Source organism: Chionomys nivalis, chromosome 19, assembly GCF_950005125.1.
Source record: "Chionomys nivalis chromosome 19, mChiNiv1.1, whole genome shotgun sequence".
NCBI classification, from domain to species: domain Eukaryota; kingdom Metazoa; phylum Chordata; class Mammalia; order Rodentia; family Cricetidae; genus Chionomys; species Chionomys nivalis.
This window is the reverse complement of record NC_080104.1, coordinates 33479394-33498826: the sequence shown is the minus strand read 5'-3', so window position 1 is coordinate 33498826 and position 19433 is coordinate 33479394. Positions and strand designations below refer to the sequence as shown.

General features: G+C 46.9%; 1 protein-coding gene across 1 annotated transcript in view; it reads left to right on the top strand.

Annotated features, from left to right (window-relative positions):
- Lonrf2 (LON peptidase N-terminal domain and ring finger 2) overlaps positions 1-12173 on the top strand; it is a 34660-nt gene extending 22487 nt beyond the window's left edge. The window contains exons 10-12 of the mRNA XM_057751413.1: positions 1827-1989; positions 5522-5671; positions 9203-12173. Of these exons, the coding sequence (XP_057607396.1) occupies positions 1827-1989; positions 5522-5671; positions 9203-9397 (508 nt within the window). The 3' untranslated portion in view covers positions 9398-12173. The remainder of the gene's footprint in view (positions 1-1826; positions 1990-5521; positions 5672-9202) is intronic.
- Positions 12174-19433: the final 7260 nt, after the last annotated feature.

The following is a 19433-nucleotide window of genomic DNA, read 5'->3' as shown; positions in this document are numbered from 1 at the left end:
TATATGTTTCTAACAGATTCCTGTTGTGAAAACTGTGAATCAGAAAATGTAAAAGAGAGATTAAGAGAAAATATTAGAGATAATTTTCACAATTGGGAGCAGGCAAAGATTTTTTAACATAAGACGCTGACCATGCACAATCGTGTGCAAGGGCTTAGTATGTTAGCATATGTTATGATTTGGTTCATCAGAAGTCAGTAGAAGTAGGGTGGCGAAAGCTACAGCAGTTACCCCAAGACTTCTCAAACACACCAGAGGGCAGAGGGCACCTGAGTCCCTCTAGCGTAGGGCAGGGAGGGAAGCCAGAGGAATAGCAGTGTGCTTGAAATCAGGTAGTTTGTAAAAGCACACCAATGGCCCTTTGTGGAGCAGCATGAGGCCGCATCTGCTGGGAGCTGCAGGCAAGAGGCATTTGCCTCACTCACAGGTTCTTGTCCACAGACCAGGTAAGGTGCTCCTAGATGGGATGGGCTCTGCAGCTGAGGCAGACATGGGAGAGCTGAAAAAGCTTGTTTGTCTATAGCTAGGAAAACACAGGACATCTTCTGGCTGCTTCTACGTATGTGCACACCACAGGTGGGAATGAGAGTGTTCTGTTAGAGAAGCCAGGAAGGGAAGATTTTATTAGATGGGGAAGTGGTTTGTGACTTCAGAATACACAGTCATCTTTAGTTTAGGAGATACATGGTGCAGTTGCTCACTGTAAGAACTTAGGAAGCAGGCATCTTAGGTTTCAAATCTTGACTGAAATCATAAATAAGCTCCCATGTCCCGTGAAGCTGGAGCAGGTACATATTACATACCCCTGTGGGTACCATCATGAGTATCACAGAAACACTGATGAGGGTTAAGTAATGAACACTGGAAGAGCTCCAGGGAAAGTGTTGCTGTGAGAATACATGGGGCAGCTAAGGATGCCATCCTGGGTATCCCAGCGTGTGAGAAGAATAGATGATGTGGCTAAGGGTGACATCCTGGGTATCCCAGCGTGTGAGAAAAATAGATGATGTGGCTAAGGGTGACATCCTGGGTATCCCAGCGTGTGAGAAAAATAGATGATGTGGCTAAGGATGCCATCCTGGGTATCCCAGCGTGTCAGAAGAGTAGATGGGGCGGCTAAGGATGTCATCCTGGTTATCCCAGCGTGTGAGAAGAATAGATGGGACAGCTAAGGATGCCATCCTGGGTATCCCAGCGTGTGAGAAGCAGGCAGGGAACGCAGTGTGGAGGACCAGAGAGGTAGGTCACCGAGTGTAGAGAAGCATAGAGGGTGTTAGTTCAGCGGCAGGACGTGCCCACTGACTGTGGCCACCTGGAGGGTATCTGTAGCTTCTGTTGGGATCATACGGGGAGTGGTGGGATGTAAAGGTGAGGCAGAGACACAGGCAGTGACTGTAGACCGCCTGCCTCAGGACTTTGGTTGGGCAGTGCACATGAAAGTGGGGAGATTCTCTGCGGGCCGGGAGCAGAGTGCCTGAGCAACACCAAATCTTGTACGTACTAGACCCGCAACATGGCCTGGCCAAGTGGCTAAAGCACCCCATTTAATATTTGGTCTTTCCCATACCTCAGATCCTTCCAGAGCTCCCGCTCATTTGATGCTGAGGCCTGAGGCCTCTGTCAACGCATCTCCATCTCTAGTATAGGCAGTACTCAACAGAAGGACGCATTATCACATTGGATGGATAATCTTGCAGACCCGATGTAGGGACACCCACTGTTCAGTCTGGTTCTGCGTTCCTTTTGAAAGCCAGACTTTAGAGGAAAGGAAGGCATCTGAATTTAAACACACAGTTGCCTCTTTCCCCGCCCGCCCGTCCTTTCAGGATTTCGGAGTACGGCTGCATGCTGGAGATAAAGGACATCAGGACTTTCCCTGATGGAAGCTCCATTGTGGATGCAGTTGGGATTAGCCGCTTCAGAGTGCTCAGCCACCGCCACAGGGACGGCTATAACACCGCGGACATCGAGTACCTGGAAGACGAGAAGGTGAGGGTCATTTTACAGGGCCTCACCAGCGTCGCTCATGCTGTTTTCCTCTCTGCCGTGCTTACAGTGCTATTTCTGTCTTAATCCAGCACTTGACTTGTTGCATTTTCACGTGAGTTAAAGTTAGTAGAGAAATCTCCTAAATTGAAATGCCCTTAGGAAGCCTGGGCCTGTGGTTCCGTGTTTGATATTCGAGTCTAGGGACTACCACACTTTTCCTATAAAGACCAGACATGTATCAGGTGACAGTTGTCTCTGGTTTCTTCTTAGAGTCAGTTGATGGTGCATTGAGCATTACAAAAATAACTATGCCTCTAAAAATGTATAGACATGTTTGTCTTATCATTATTCCCTAAACAGCAGGGTATAGCTGCACGTAGCATCCACCCGTAGTCCTAGATGCTCTAGACTGAAGAAAAAGGAATGTGTGAGGCCAACAGGACAACATAGCCTAACACTGTCTCCAAAACAAAACAATAGAGTGTAATAACTGTTTCTAGTAGGTCAAGTAATCTATAGATGACTCAGATTATAAGGGAGATGGACATGTGTGGGCTTTATGTAAGCGGTACATCATTTTATTTGGACTTGGGTATCTGCGGGAGATATTCTGGCTCAGTTCCCCATAGACACTAATTGATGATTGTGCTTTAGACCCTGCAAGACATGTGGTCTCTGCTGCAACTAGTTTTTATTCTTAGGATTAATAAGCAGCAGTAGGCCATGTGTAAACGACTGTGTTAGACTGGTTTTCACTGCAATGTTATTTATTTATTTATTTATTTTATTTATTATGTGTACAACATTCTGCTTCCCACACACCAGAAGAGGGCGCCAGATCTCATTACAGATGGTTGTGAGCCACCATGTGGTTGCTGGGAATTGAACTCAGGACCTCTGGAAGAGCAGTCAGTGCTCTTAACCTCTGAGCCATCTCTCCAGCCCCCTGCAATGTTATTTATTAAGACATGATGGGAGTTGCCAGGGAGATGGCTAAGTGGTTAAAAGCATTGGCTTCTCTTCCAGAGGACCCAAGTTCGATTCCCAGCACTCACATGGTGGCTTGTGACCTCCTGTATCTCAGGTTCCAAGGAAGCAGATGCCCTCACATGGTGGCTTGTAACCTCCTGTATCTCAGGTTCCAAGAAAGCAGATACCCTCTTCCGGCCTCTCCAGAAATGCACAGACATGCATGTAGGCAAAATACCTATACATATAAAATACATACCTCGGGGAAAGGGCTAACAATGTGGTGACGGCCAGCGTTTGAGTCCCAGCAGTGATTCCTCGTATGGTGCAGAGTGAGGTAGAACACAAAACAGTCATGCTTGAAAGTGCCTTCCAAAGCGAGTATAAAAATCTCTCACCCTTCGAGAATTATTTTTATCTCACAGAAATACCAGTACACATATTCTGACAACTCAGCAAAGTGTTTTGTACACCTTTATTTTTTTTTATATTATGTATATAATATTCTGTCTGTGTGTATGTCTGCAGGCCAGAAGAGGGCACCAGACCTCATTACAGATGGTTGTAAGCCACCATGTGGTTGCTGGGAATTGAACTCGGGACCTTTCAGCAAAGTGTTTTGAACAGGTCCTCATGAAGATGTTTAGAGATGTCCATACTGCCTCGCCAGTAGCTGACAGTGGAGGTGGTCTAAATGCCCCTCGGGCAGATGGATGAGCTCTTCCAGTTCATCCTACAGTGGAGACGTATCAGAGGCAAAACCTAATGAATTAGTGCTCTGTCAGCACGGGTGAGTCTACAGCCAGGCAGAGAGGGGATCCAATCGTAGGAGGCTGCACACTGCATATTCGCTACACACAGACAGCAGGCAAAAGCCTTGTCTTCTTGACCACTTCCAGAAACAGGAAACACATGGCCTGGAGACAGAAGTCGGAATTGCAAGGTGTACTTTTCACCTGACTGGGATGGGTCTGGGGAGTCTTTCTGGGTAGTAGCAGTGTTCTCTGTCTGGTGTAGGGTGCTGGCGTGGTGGTTGTGCTACCTTGTGCAGTTGACAGGATTCCTTGAGCCCCACCAGATCTGTGGCAGAGGGGGAGGGGTGCTTTTTGTCTATAAGTTACGTTATAATGAAATTAGGAATGCTTAGTAAGAGGAAATACTTTGGATTATTGTATCCCTCTTTTCCATTTTTGCTGGAAATCTGAAATGTGGATATAAAAGCATGTACCCTCTCACATCACACTAGAAGTCACACTGGAGATGTAGACACATGTTCATTCAAGTGGGATCATGCCCAGAGTACTGGTTCCATCTGCTCCCAGATGCCACTTCTGGTGGCTAAAGGCCCTGAGAGCCTCAAAGATCAAAGTGACCTCAGGGTGCCCAACTGCAGGGCCCCTGGACCATGGGGCTGGCTGCAAAGATTGATCCAGTGTGGAAGTTCTCAGGCTCGTCCTACGGAACTGACAACAGATCTAATGAAGCGTTATTGGTATTGTCCTCGATGACACCTTATTTTTAGTGCGGTATGGATTTACTTTAAAACTGGCTTTAAAAGATGTTTATGAAGTAATTTTAAAGAAAATCCCAATTACATATGAACGGTGATCTGCGTAAGTCAAACCTATGATGGTTCTTTCTGTCTGTTACAATTTCTGTGGATTTTGTAGCTTCGAGAGTTTTCTACCCAGAAAAGTCCTGGATGGTTTATTCTGCTTTACAAGGCTGTGGTCTTGACTGACACACATACGTGATAGCCGACAGTGAAGCTAAGACATGCCCAACCACTAGTCCCATGCTCTGCCAGATCATCCTAAGCAGGGTTGAGGTGGAGCCAAATGATTGGCTGGACAGTGAGGAGGATCAGATGCCAGGCACATCGCAGTATGGCTGAGCAGTTACTAATGTTGGTGGTCATGGTGCCACCCAGCACAGCTCCTGGAGTGTGATTTGGCATTAGGAAAATGGTTTGTAAAATACTAGCTCTGATTCCTTGTTCTGAGATACCCAACAAAAAGTTCTCTTGTGTATATTTATTTCTTGTTGTATTGTGTGCGCACACACAGTGTGCATGTGGAGGTCAGAGGATAACCTGCAGGAATCTGTACTTTCCTTCTACCACGAGGGTTCTGAGGACCAAACTGAGGTTGGCAGGCTTGGTACTGCACATTCTTACTTGGTGTTGCATATTTGGTTACTGTGTATGCATATTTATATTACTAGCATTTTAAAAATCATTTTAAAAATAAAATGTCAGGATATTCAAGATGTATCTTATGTATGTGAGTAAATAACTTATTATATATCAGATACATAATCTGTACCCATGGACAGTTATTTATAACGTTGGATACGTGCTCACATTAGAATCTTAAGAGAAGAACCAGGGTGCAATTCGTAGATCTCAGACTTATTAAAAAGCAAATATTTCTATAGTAAACATGTCATTTTGTGTCATTAGTGAAGGAGTAGATGTCACAAATCCACCTAGCTGTCAGAGGTCACCAGTGTGCAGAGGCCTGTGTCTGCATGGATTACTGAAATGTCTCTCTTCTCTGGCCAGGTGGAAGGCCCAGAGTATGAAGAACTCACCGCCCTCCATGAGTCAGTGTACCAGGAGGTTGTTTCCTGGCTTGCTTCTCTCCAGGATCACATGAAAAAGAAAATCCTAAACCTTTTTGGGTCGATGCCAGACAGGGAGCCTGAGCCGCAGGTAGGCTTTCTTCCCTTCTCTGGTCATGCTGCTGTTTCCCACGGTAATGTGACAAGGCTCCTCATTCTGTGATAAACTCAGCAGCGCAGCACTGTGTGCCGTCGCCAGCTTGAGTCCTAGATTCCCAAAGAAGACTTAGTACAGCAGCCTGTGCCTTGTGTAGCAGAGTAGATAGATCAACGTTTTCTATCCGTGCACGAAGATCGCCTCAAACAAAAATCATTCCGTTAGCTCAGAACACCATGCTTCATCTCTGTCTTGCGCATGCCAAGCAAGATGGTGAGCGCCTGAAGAGAAAACCCCACAGCCATCGCTGTCTTGGAAGCCTTAGGTCCTTACTGACCGCCCAGTAGTTTTTGTTGCAACTGACCCTTCAGGAAGCAAATGCGGCAGCTTGTGGTGTGTATCTAAGCTCCGATGCATCACCTTCTAATGACAGAGCTGCTCAGGTGCAGGATGCTTACAGAGTACATAGTTCCTTTCAGCTGTTCATATGTGTGCCTCTGGATGGCAGAAATCGTGTATGTAGTGGGAGGGACCAGCTTTCAACATGTTTCGTATAAAGTGAAATGCGTTTTGTCTTTCCCCATCTGTTTCCATCTTCCGGCTCTTGTGTGCCTCTTTCTTTTACCCTCTGCTTCAGTGCTGTTTCTCAAACTCAGAAGAGTGCTTTAAAACACAAGTTTCTTGAACGGTGCCTTACAACTCTTTACGGGGGTCACACAGCTAAATGTGAGGGTTAAGAAAAATTTGCCAGCAGTAAAGGTTTCTGAGCGCACAATGATCTAACATTAATTCAGAATTCAGTGTGTAGCGAATTCGAGGTGTTTGGGCAGCATTTGCTTGTGCTGCTGCCCTGTTGCATAGACTTCACTGCAGCCTTGGCTCTGACACGCAGCGTGTGCGCTGCACTGCCCGTGCTGTCGTGCCACACAGTGCCAGGGGATGCTACCTGAATCCGGTTGACTCAAGAGCCAAGACTCATGTATGCTGTATATTGCAATGTCCTTTCCTGTGTATATTATGTTCTGCGTTTTACAGCGTCATGGTTTAATTTGCAGAAAACGAAGACTCGGTGCTTTCTCACCACCGCTCCTGGTCTCTGTCACATTAGTATGTCTTTGGTTAGAATGCTTGACTTGAAAAATGGTTTGAGTTGCTGTTCTAGTTTCTTTCCTGTCGCTTTATGAAGTCCGCTGGCCAAAAGAGACTTTGGAGGAAAGGATTTATTTGGTTTACACTTCTAGGTCCCAACTCATCACTGAGGGAAACCAGGCAAGGAGTCGAGCACGGGCTGAAGCAGAACCGTGGAGGAATAAGGCTCACGCGTTTCTCGACTGCTCGTGCTCACCTGATTTCTTATATAATTCAGGCCACCTGCTTAGGGATGGTGCCACCCACAGTGAGCTGGGCCCAGCTGCATCAATTAATGCTCAGAGACAGTGCTTCAGAGACTGTCTTGTGGCCACGGGCCACTCTGACTTAGGTAATCCCTCAACTGAGAATCCCTCAGACAACTCCAGGAGACAGGTGACGCTAACCAGGAAAGTTGTTAGCTTGAATCTCATTAAAAAATAAAGATCAATAAATAAATTTTGGCTTGGAATTAGGACAGTATTTCCAGCATTTTCTGAAATGGCCCCAAACATGCTGTATTTATATGAAGTTGGCTTTCTCAACATTGATAACTATGCAAATTCAGAATTTCATTTGGTTCTGAAAAACATTGACAATGCCCTATATTCAGTATTTCAGCCAAGATTTATTTATTGTGTATAAAAAATAAGAAATCACATATATCTAATTAGTGTTGAATTTACTTTAACCTTTAATAAATGATACAATTATGTATATATAAAAGAATTGTTTAAGAATAATTGTATTTATAATTTATTAGTAGTAAATGTTTGATTTGTATTAGTAGATGCAGGGTACCTCTGTGCCTAGAGTTGTAAAAAATCCTTAGGTTAAAAATGTCATGAGTAGCTCAAGTTTAGGAGGCCCTGCTTTAGATTCTAAAATCACCTCCATTCCTTCCTGGCCACCCCTTCTTACCACTCCCTTTTCCCACTGTACTGTCTCAGATTCAAAAGGAAAGTAGTTACACTCATCAATTCAAATTAATCTCTAATTGGTGGGTGGAGTTACTTCCTACCCCTGCTGTGACACATTGTCACTAACATGGTGGCGGCAGCGGTGCCAGTGTATTACCAGACAGAATGTGTGGGTCAGAAGCCCTACACGTTTGTTGGTTTCGCCAAGCCTGACGCAGCAGCAATAGCAGTGCACATCGCCCCCTGGCGGTTATAGGCGAGACTGCTTCTGGCATCCTCAGCCTCTGAAGATGGCCTTCCTTGGCATTGTTAAGCCCGCAACTCTCCAGTTCTAGCCCTTTCTTCTATGTTACATCTCCCCTGGCCACAGTCCTGGAAGGACCCATGCGGCTCCATCGATCCACTAGGGTAATCTTCCCACTGTAGTAACTTGGTCACATCTTCAGCAGCCCCCATTTCCACTTACAGTCACAGACACTGAGATCTTTGGAAACGATTATCCTGCAACGACAAGGATTTTAGTTAAGAGAGGATATTGTTCGTGAGGTGCTTCTCATTAAGCATTTTGTCTTGAGCGATAAGAGAAGGGGAGAATTGAGATTATAGGTCACCTCTGAAGGGCAGGCCAGGATCTTCTTGGCAGTTACTTGAGATGCCTCTTTGAGCTTTGGTTCATGGTTTATTTCTAACCCTCCAGTGAAGTTATCGAACTCGAAAGCTAAAGCCACTGGAGTCCATTCTCCCTAGCTCCTGGTTGGTACCTCTTTAAAGGGAATAGAAGAGAATTTGAACTTTGTAAGCAAACGGGCTTAGGCTTAAATGTCTTTATTCCAGCACCATGAACAGAAACTGGTTGAGAATCAGTGTTGGCTTAGAGTTCAGCCCAGAATGCTCATTTGATTATGTGAAGTAAAGGCTAACGTGCATATACATATGTACCTAAACAAAACTTAAGTGTATTATCCACACATAAAAGTTCACAATAGTTACCACATACAGTGATGTGTGCATACGTGTGTTACACACTTTGACTTTAAGTTCGGTTTTCCCATGGCACTCAAACTTGTGCAAATACTTTTGACCTTTATAACATTGTGCCTTAGCTAGCCCACTTAAAACTTGAAAAGCAATAGCATACAACATTGGCACCTGGAGGTAACATTTAGGATCTTTCTTTCTGGTGGGTATGCATCGTTATCTGAACACTTGGGAGAACAGAGATGGATAATCCATGGAGTTTCTCTGTGGAACGAGCTTCTCTCAGCAAGTGTCCTTTCATGTCCTTTCCTTTTACCTTGGAATATGTGGCTCACATTCAACAGGAACTCTGCATTCTCAGGGCCTGGTGAACTCTGACCTGTTCCTACAGCAGAAGGTGGCATCCTTGCCTTTATTTGCTGGTTACACAAAAAGCTGAATGAGGGAACAGCCTATGTTCTGGACATTAATTTTGCTCATCTCCTCGTGTCTTTGACAGAGCAGCTCTATCGGCCCCGCCTGGTCCTGGTGGATTCTGGCCGTGTTGCCTTTGGAACGCAAGGCTCAGATGGCCGTTCTCGGCATGGCCTCCCTGAAAGAGCGGCTGCTTGCCATTCGGCGAATCCTAGCCATCATTACCCAAAAGATGAACAGTCGCCAAGAGATGGCCAACAACGCACAGGGAGATAACTGAGTTTCCTCTGTGTCAAGGTTGCTGGAAGCCCCTGTGTGTTTCTGAGTTCCAGGTGGGGACAGGTGCCCCTCCTCCTCACTGCTCTTTGTAAAATGCTTGTCAGTAATGTGATAAATGAGACAGACGCCAAATACCAGTTATCTTACACATTCATAGTCTGCCTGCGGGACTCTGGCACTGTTCAAGGTTAGTCTGAACCCCCAGTGGAAGGTACAGTGGGGAGCCCCGTGAGAAAACCTCTTCAGAGCAGGCATTTCAAGAGTCCAGCCCACTACCAGCATTGGACACACACACGGTTGACATGTGATGTAGGTGTTGAAGCTGATGACATTTCTAGTCAGTGTCTTGAGATGATAGATGGAGAATGTGTGTGCCAGTGGCCAGGCAGTGAGTGAGAGCCACGTTTTCCACTGGAAACAGGTCTATTGAATTCAAGCACGCCAAAAATGGACTTGGGCTCTGTTAGCTGCAGTGAACTCATTTGCAAAAATTAAGTAAGTGAATCATTGTCCAGTCTTTCCCCCACGAAGTCATAATTACTGGACAGAGCTGTGTTCGTGTTTCATGTCCTGCTATAATTCCAGGTGTTATAAATTGCATGTCGTAATTAAATGAGTGTTACAAATGTAATATGTATCTTGTGTATAGAAAAGACTGAGAATAACAGCTATTTTGTGACTATATATTTATAAACACCCCGAAAGTGTAATCAAAATGCATTGAAACTGTATGTGCATTGGAATGTCAAACACACAGCCAAACTTGTTTTCTAAGCAAAGTTTTATGTGTACTCAACTGGGAATTTCCCGTCTGATAATGCTAGGTGTAATTCCCGACCTCCAGCACAGTTTGGGAATATGGATTGGAATACCCAGACATTACTGCTGTGCTGAGCTGGCTGCTTAGTCTGTAAGGTGAGCATCCTGACAGACAAGACCCTGCTGAGCAAATCCCAGTGACGAGTTCTGATTCTGCTTCACTCATTCAAAGGGTGGGGTTTTGGTTGGTTTTTTTGTTTGTTTGTTTGTTTGGTTGGTTGGTTTTTTTTAAAAACTATATTTTATGTTGTGAAATCTTGATGGTTTATCAAACCCATCAAGCATTTTATTAGGAAGGCCTTATGATTGCAGTGTTAATGTATTTTATTGTGCTTGCCAATAACTGAAATTCAACTTCACCGTGGGACTTAGAATACAACACCCATCTCGTTTACTATGAATCTTCTCGGGGAATCTGGTTGTCAGAATGTTTCATTAGCACAGCCTAATGAAGTTAAAGGGCCGCCACTGCACTCAGCCAAGCTTAGGACATGCTCTCTAAATTGTACCCGGGTCTGAATTTACAAACAAGTGAATGACGAATGTCATTGAGAGAAACAGTAGATGCTCCAGGTTCTCTACAGATGAGAGGCCCATTGCCTAGGTCGTAGGGGGTGGGGGAGCACTCAAGTCAGGCATGGAGGTGATACGTGAGTTCTGTTGCATGGGCTAAGGCTTTAACCAGTGGCGACTTGTAATAGCCTCAGACAACAGGAGACCCTCCGCTACCCTAGATGTGCAAAACCTGTTTGCAGAATTGCAGACAGTCCCAAAGCTCATGTTTTAGCTGTGTAGCTGAACTTTGGAAAAGCAGTTAATAGGTAGGCTGTAAAGCTGCATGCTCACAGCTCATCCATTTACGCTGCACCATGTTGGCAGCTGATTTTGTACTCGTGAAGTGATTGTTACCAACTGTGACTTGTGTGTGATTTATTTCAGAACAGGTTTGAATGAGTGAAGTCCATATCAATGAACGTCAAGACTTTTGCCTCTTTACAGATCAGTAGTGAAATATTCACATAATATGGAATATTCACCCAGCTTCTCTCTTGTTTCTTGTTTGAGACGGGGGCAAAGATGTGTTAGTACTTTTCTTACACAAGGCCAGTTTTAAATGTTGTAATGTTTACCGCATTGTGTTCTTTGCCTGTTCATTTTAATTAATTGAAATTGTGTATCTAATATGTGATAGTTGGGATAGATAAAACGTACAATGTTGTAACAGTTCTTTAGTAAATAATCCCTCCCAGATAACGAGGTAACTGCTAGATTGTGCAAGATATTAAATTAGCTTTCTGGTGTGGTCCTAACAAACCGCCAGAGACTTCTGGCTGAAAACATGAGAAATACATGATTCCACAATCGTAGAAGTTAGAAGATGAAGATCAAGGTGGTGGTTGGAGCCATGCATCCTGTGAGTTTCTGGGAAAATTTCCCTTGCATCTTCCAGCCGTCCCCCATGTGCCCTGGCTCTTTGATAAACATCTAGGACTACAGTTCATTAGTGTGTGGCCTTCTGCTTGCTATGTGCTCGCTCCTACGGCCTTCTCCTTACAGAGCAAGCCCTCTGACTTGATCCCATCTGCAAAACAGCGGTGTTTTCAGATAAGGCCGCTGTGTTGGTTGTGTGTGTTTGTGTTTGTTGGCTTGTTTTATAAATACGACACAAGCTACAGTCATCTGAGAAGAGGGAACCTCAGTTTTCTTAATGGCCACATGAAAATGCCCTGTGGGCAAGCAAACTGATGTTTGATATGGGAAAACCTGATCTGGTGGTGGTGGTGCCACCCCTGGGCAGGTGGTCTTGGGGATATAAGAAACCCAGCTAAGCAAGTCATGGGGAGCAAGCCAGTGAGCAGCATTCCTGCATGGTTTCTGCTTCAGCTTCTGCCTCTAGGTTCCTGCTCTCGCTTCCCTCAGTGATAGACTGTAACCTGTAAGCCAAATAAACCCTTCTGTTCTAAGTTGGTTTTGGTTGTGGTGTTTTATCGCAGCAGTAGAAAAGCTAACCAAGACAGCCACATTCACCGGTTCTGTTTCGACATGAATGCTATTCAACACAGTAGAGATGTGGAACCAGTCCACTATTTAACTACTACTCCATCTACCTAGGGAATATGCTACCAGTGATTCTTCATCGTACACAAAAAAACACACTCTATTGGGCTGAGAATGGAGCTCAGTGGTAGAATGTTTGCCCGGCATCCACAAGGCCCTGAGCTGATCCCCAGAACCACATAAACTGGGTATATGGTGTGTGCGTATGGGTACTCCCAGCACCTGGGAGATGGGGCAGGAGGCTCAGACATTCAAGATCACACTTAACTATAATGGTGAATTCAAAGCCAACCTGGGCTGTGTGAGACCCGGACTAAAGAAAACAGCAATAAAAAAAACATTATCTTTTAAGGTCATTTCTGTGATGAAGAGCAGATGAGATTCAGTGGCATGGGGCAGCAAGAATCCATCTGAAGATGGAGAAGGAATATCCAGTTGTACACAGGCAGAAAAGGAGGCTTTCATGGACCAGTGGCACTTCCCACTTCATAGCCATGCTATGTTAGGGATAAGATCAAGACGAAATGACCAAGCTGAGTTTATGTTCCAGTGGGCTTTGTGTAGATATGTCATCTAAACAGTGACAGCCCCATATGGCCTCACTCATGGTTAGTCTTGAAAGGATTGTGTAGGATAAGCCTCAAAGTGGGCAGAACAGAGGGCAGGACACCTGCTTGCCCACTCTGGGTGAAGGAAAGCAGGCCAAATCAGAATACAGATGGCCTCAGGCAGCACCAAATAGCTCGCCTGGTGTTTGGAACTTGGAAGGCCTGGAAAGCCTGGGACGGGGTCTGATGCAGAGGCATGTTGGAGCATCTGGACAACAGGCAGAGAACAATGGCTGTCATATTTCGTGTTGGTTTTCTGGAAACCATCCTCCCCCACAGAAGAGGTGCCTGGCGACCTAATACACAAGATGTCTCAGTCATTGGCCACCCAGTGCTGGCTCAATGGTGGGAAGGGTGGAGGCTGTGAAGGGATCCGATGGTACAGGCATTCATTTGCCAAAGTTTTCATAATTACTGCTCTACCATACAAGCCCCCAACTTGCCACAACAGACAAGTCTGAGCTTGCAACAAAATGATCACAACAGATTCCTTTCACCCTATTAAGGCCTGTGACTCATTCTAATAGAAATAAATAGATACCCCTGCCTGTTCTGACCACAGAGATCTTCAGAAGTGCCACCAGAGTACTCCCAGAGTGCTTCTCCATCAGCACTGGGTATCCTGTGTCACTGTCAAAGGACTGGAGATCTTCCTAATAGAATAAAGGTATGAGACTTGGCTGTGACCAGGGGACTACATCATGGGACCCACCTAGGCTCACAGAAAATCAGTGTGACCTATTAAGGGCACAGGGACAATTCAGAGATATAAGAACAGAATGCCGGACTGGAGAGATGGCTCAGAGGTTAAGAGCACTGGCTGCACTTCTAGAGGTCCTGAGTTCAATTCCCAGCAATCACATGGTGGCTCACAGCATCTATAATGAGATCTGGCATGTAGCCATACACAGAGGGAATGTTGTATACCTAATAAATAAGTCTTTAAAAACAAACAAGAAGAACAGAGTGCCACTCTCCTGGGTGCAGGAGACACTTAGGGTTAATCAACTTTACAAAGTATTCTGTCCCCGTAGAGGAGGACTTGAGGGTCTGAGAACCAACGAGTGGTACTTCTAATTCCCAGAAACCCCTTGGAACATGCGTGCTTCCCAAAGCCCTTGATGGAAGCTCTCAAGATCGAGGCAGCTGCTTCTCAAGGGAGACCTCTGTCTGAAAAGATGACAAAAGCTAGCTGAATCACACATCCAAACTTAAGTTTCAAGCTGGACATTTAAGGATGACCAGGAGCAGTTGCCCTCCTGGTGTGGGGGAGGTGTCTAACCAGAAAGAGGAAGGGATTGCTCAGCTGCTGTCACACGCTAGGGAAGAGAAGTGTGGAAGGGAAGTGACCCCTGAGATGTCTCTGTTAGGTGTAGAGAGTAATAACCAGGTGTAGTCACCCCAGATGGAAGATGAGGGGCTCACACCTCTCAGTAAAGCCCCCGGGAATAGCTGAGACATCGCTGAGAGCAAGGGCAGACTGGATGGTATAGATGGGAACAGTGGGACACCAGCTGTAGCCCTGGGTCCAGCAGCACAGCCAAAGATGTTGGCATTCAGCCCCCCTCTATCATTTTCTTTCTGTAAGGTCCTAGATCTCAGATATAGGAATTCCCGCACGACCAGGCAGCTGTTCTGCCACTGAGCCGTGTACCCACACCAGCCTCCTTAAGTGCCTCCTAAGAAGGAAGTCAACAGAGATCTTGCCGGAGATTCTTCCAGAATCCACACTTAAAAGCAAATCAAAGAGGCTTAGTGTGGACTGTAGCTAGCCTGAGAATGTACTGCCCTGGCTCTAAGCACTTCCTGCTGGCCACTGGCCGGCCAGGCTGTCTGTCCACAGCCCCTGCTCTCTGTTCCTTCCTAAGCAGCTCACATCTGTGACTGATCGATATGGGTCTATAAAGGCTGGGCTCTGCCTGACATGGGCCATCATTGAGGGATCATTCTGGCTATTGAAGTTATTGAAGGACTGGCATTGTCACCTGACTGCTCTCTTGACCTGCACCTCCTCCCTTTCTCATCCATCAGAGTCAGTTTGGGACTCTCCTTAACAACCATTCTGCACACCACAGTCCAGCTGGTGGTTTTTCAGCTCTGACGTCATTCATAGATGTGGAATAGACAGGCTGCAGACTGTTGAGAGCAAAAGCTAGTATCGATTGGAGGAATATCTAGTGGCCACATCAAACATGGAGGGGTATTGGCAATTAAAGATCAACCAGGGGCACAACCAAGGACTGTTTGGACTTCCCTTAGTCAATGTTAAGCCCTCCAAACCCAGGGGACTGGCCGAGGCAAACAGGGAAGTCCTCCTATGCTTTGGGGTTTCTTTATCTCCAGGCCAGAAGACACTCAAATCTCTTCTTAAAAAGAAAAGAAAATCATTTAGTTCTGAGATTTGGAAGCTGCAAGATCAAGACTGTGCAGGTCTATCTGTATATGATGTGTATATGGCAGACCGGCCACCATTGCCAACACTGTCTCCACTCACAGCAGAGTTTCTCCTTGAGATTGGAGGAGCAGCAGTTGGGCAAAGAAAAGAAGGGTTTAGGGGGAAATAGGTCTTGCTTTTTTCCCCTGTTCTTTCCTTTCTTATTTCAAATAGTGGCTGCATGTCTTCTTCAATTAAGAATGTTCCAGAACATTCCTTCCATTTACAGTTAAGAGTTCACATTTACAACTCTTAAAGGATAAATTACAGCAGTCTGATTTTGGAGTATTTAAATTGATTTTATTTGCCATTTCAGAACAGAACCAGAAAGACACTAGGGGAAGTAGTGGCTCAGAGTTCTCTGCCCTGTGTCTTAGCCAGGTTTTATTTATAGCCAGAGGAATGAATGGAAGTGAGGTGCGGGAAAATAGAAGCAGGTGAGGACATACCCCACCAAACCACCTACCTATGTTCAGGGGACTTAAGATCATGTGTGGGAGGGGGAAAAACCCTTCCTAAGCTGTGTCAAGCTCAGCACGTATCAGCAGCAGCCACAGGCAATTCCTCCCCCATCCATACATTATCATCTGGGGTGGCATTAGGAGAAACTTCTCCAATGCTTCTGGTTCACTTGCACTTATAAACGTGAATGTGGCTTTAACCAATCCCTGTCGACCCTCCCAGTTCTGTGTAAAAGTCCCTCATTTCCATCTCCTGCATCTACAGGTCACACAATTCCCTTGGTCTCACCTGTTCCTAAGGATGCTGGGAGGGGGTGAGAAGGGGTGAGGGTAGGATCCTGCAGGGAAAAGCAGACCCGAGAGTCAGCCACCTTGAACACAGTGATGTTCACAGCTCTCCAGCAGTGGCTGAAGGGTGTGCTCAGACCACGCCGGGGGCTGTGATCTCACAGTCAGGGGGCTAGGGACAAACTGTCCTAAAAGCTCAACACACAGAAGTTTGATGGAGAAATAGCTGTCACACCCTGCAGGCGGCTATGCTTGGCAGTGGCCACATGGGGTCACTGCATCCTCAGGAATGAAGAAACACCAGCCAGGCAGCCTGTCTGGAAGGGTTTAGATGGAAACCAACCACGGACCAGCAGGATTAGACATCCCCCTTTCTGCCAAGCTGAGCTTCTGGGACCCAGTGCCCCCAGCTGTTGGACGTGATGGGCTTTGAACGAGGGAACGAGGGAACAGCCATCTGAGCCTTTACTCTGATTCTCTCTGGCTATTCTAATGACGGGAATTCCTGTACCTGCTGCATTGGTTCTCAGCTCAGGAAGCTACAGAGCCTCTCTCTGGGAGAAGACAACTATCCAATAAATCAAGGTCAAGGCCAGGGAGTTGGGAGTCTAGAATGGTGAATCAGTTTCTGGCTTGATCTGCTGGTGATGGTGTCATAGAACCATCCTTCAAGATGAGCAACCTTGGGCTAGCTGCCTGGAATCCCGTGTCCTTGCTTTGTCTTATTTACACACTAGGGATTGTGACATGTACCTTGGTTTGGGATTGATGCACATAGCATCAGGGAAGCCTCGGGTGAGCAATCTGCCCCGACTTCACTTCCAAGTTTGGGACTACAAAGAGGAGAGGGGAGGGGAAGGGAGGAGAGGGGAGAGGAGAGGCACAGCTCAGAGCAGCCTGGGGAAGGCAGGGCCAGAAGGCCCACCAAAGCCTTCTGATGCTGAGGGAGACCTCTGCTGCCTTCTCGGGTAAGCTGCAGGCAAAGGGGTGGGGTTTTTGTGTCGTCACTCAGTGGGGCTCACATCTTCACAAGTCTGGGGGCTCACTGAAACAACAGCCTTGAATGTTGAGAGCTTCTAATCTGTTCTTTGAGGGTGCACCCCATTCTCTGAGGATGCACCCCATGAGATCTGGACTTACTCTTTTCTTTCCTGCTTGGTCTAAAGTCAAGGGTGAATTTCTGTTTGGTTTGGAACTGGGTCTTGGGAGTGTCCACAGCACACCCCACCCCCCAAAAATCTTCTCATGTCATTGCTTGGTTCATTTGCTCAATTCTACCTGCCGGTGAATTAGTTTGACTGATGAGTTACTGGGCTTAGAACTGCAGCAGTGTTGCTCAAAGTCTGTTCTCCGGCACCATTGGCATCACCTGGAATTTCACGTGGCAGACCCTGGGCCCCTCTGGCAACCTAATCACAAGCTCAGGGATGGAGTTGAACAGGTGTTAGCTGCTCACAGGGAGATCCTGAGATTTCCACAGTTACTGTTACACTTCACAGAGGAAGGCAGGAAGGAGTCTGGGAGAGTCAGGCGAGCTTACCTATATTCACTCACTGGGGAAAAGAGGGGCAGGCCTTTTACCTCACCCTAGACAACTCTGCCCTGGGCCAGTATCACCCAGATCCCAGGACTTTAGTGCAGGCCATTAGCAGTTTGCTTTCAGGTTGACTGGATCAGCACAGCTTGTCTACACGCTCATCGAGTGAGCGGGCACCCCCTCAAGTCTAGAGTTATTCAGCCTCTGGAGGTGAATCAAAAAACCACATTGGGGTGTCTTCTGTGACTTGGGAGACAGAGAGTCTCATTCATTCTGGGGCTGCTGTGAATGTGGGTGAGGCACAGAACATGGGGTGAATGTGGGTGCCCAGGAAGCCCATCTTTCTGTGGCAGGAGCCTGCCACCAGGCTCCACACCCCAGAGGCTTGTGGGTAGGCAGTTCTCAGCCCACCTGAGCTTTCAGTCTAACTTCCTGGAAAAGACAGGTGTGTCTAGCCACAGGGCTTCTTGGAGCCGACCCCTAAGAGTAACCCCTATCCCACAGCACAGCTGGCCTAGCCCAAGGTTGGGGGATGGGTTATAGGTGTTGGCCGCCATCTCCTGTGTGGACTCTGCCGGACTACAGCCACGATCCGAGCCTCCAGTCATTGAGCTTGGGGCATGGTAGCCTAGATACCGCGAAGAGAGCAGCGAGCGAGAGGGAGGGAGGAGACTGGCTGGTGCATGGGTCCTAGGAAGGGCCGACTGTGACTTTGGACAGTTGTCTCAGGCACCTTCCACCTGCAAAGACTTTTTATTTGCCCATCGGCTCATGGAGAAAGTGTTGGTGGGAATTGGTGGTGTTGGCAAGTTTCTGAGATCTGAGTTCCAAGCCAGCGAAGTGGAACCTCCCTGCACAGCCGCCACGGGTGACACAGCAGGGGTTTCCAGTCGGCCTAGGCAGAGCTAAGGAGGTTGACAAGCTGAACTCCACTACGTCCAGTCCTGTCCTTTCAAGGTCATCTACTGAGGACCTGGCGCAGTTTTCTTGTCGTCGCTTCCACGTGTCACGTGCTCTGGGTGCGCGAACTCAACTGGAGCTTGTGCCGGACTCTGCCTTTGAAGATCGTCTTTGCATTTCCTGCAGGGCTACAGACTTTTTCCCTGGGAGATGCACGTGCGTGCGTACACACACACACACACACACACACACACACACACACACCTACTCACCCCAGAAAGGGAGCCCACAACAGACCAAAGGGACGATTGCACTGATGTCCAACTTGGTGAGCCAATGGGTTTTTAATTGAGGTTACTATCAAGGATGTGGGGGAGGGGTGACTTACAAGAAGCAGAGATGACTCAAAAGCAGGGCCTCTGGGAAAAGCCCACCCCCGCATGGTGACCACTCATGAGAATTGCAAGCCTAGGGCTCTGCACGGCTTACAGGAAGCTAGACAGCCAGAGAAGCCCCTGCTCCAGCTCAGTGGTCAGAATCTCCGCACCCAGCAAGTGTTTACTTCTGTTTATATGGCCAGGCTAGGGCACCCCCCAGAACCTTCCAAGTTTTGTTTCTCTAGACATGTTGCCCTTTGCTCCTGGAGCCTCCCCGATCTCTTTCTCCGGAAGGGAATGCTTCAATTCTGAGGAAACGGCCAAACAACAGGCCCTCACAGATAAGCCTCTGGAACAAAACTGAATCTTAGTCGGACCTTCACTACATGAAGGAGTTCAGCAAGGTGCACCACTGAACTGTGGGTACCCAGGTGCCAGGAGGCAGTGACCAAGCCTGTGTCCATCTTAGGGGTGTTTGGTGGAGCCCAGTTGGCCAGCCTTTACAGGTGGGATGTCGTAAAAGCCCGTCTTCAAGGCATAGCAGGGGTTCTCAAC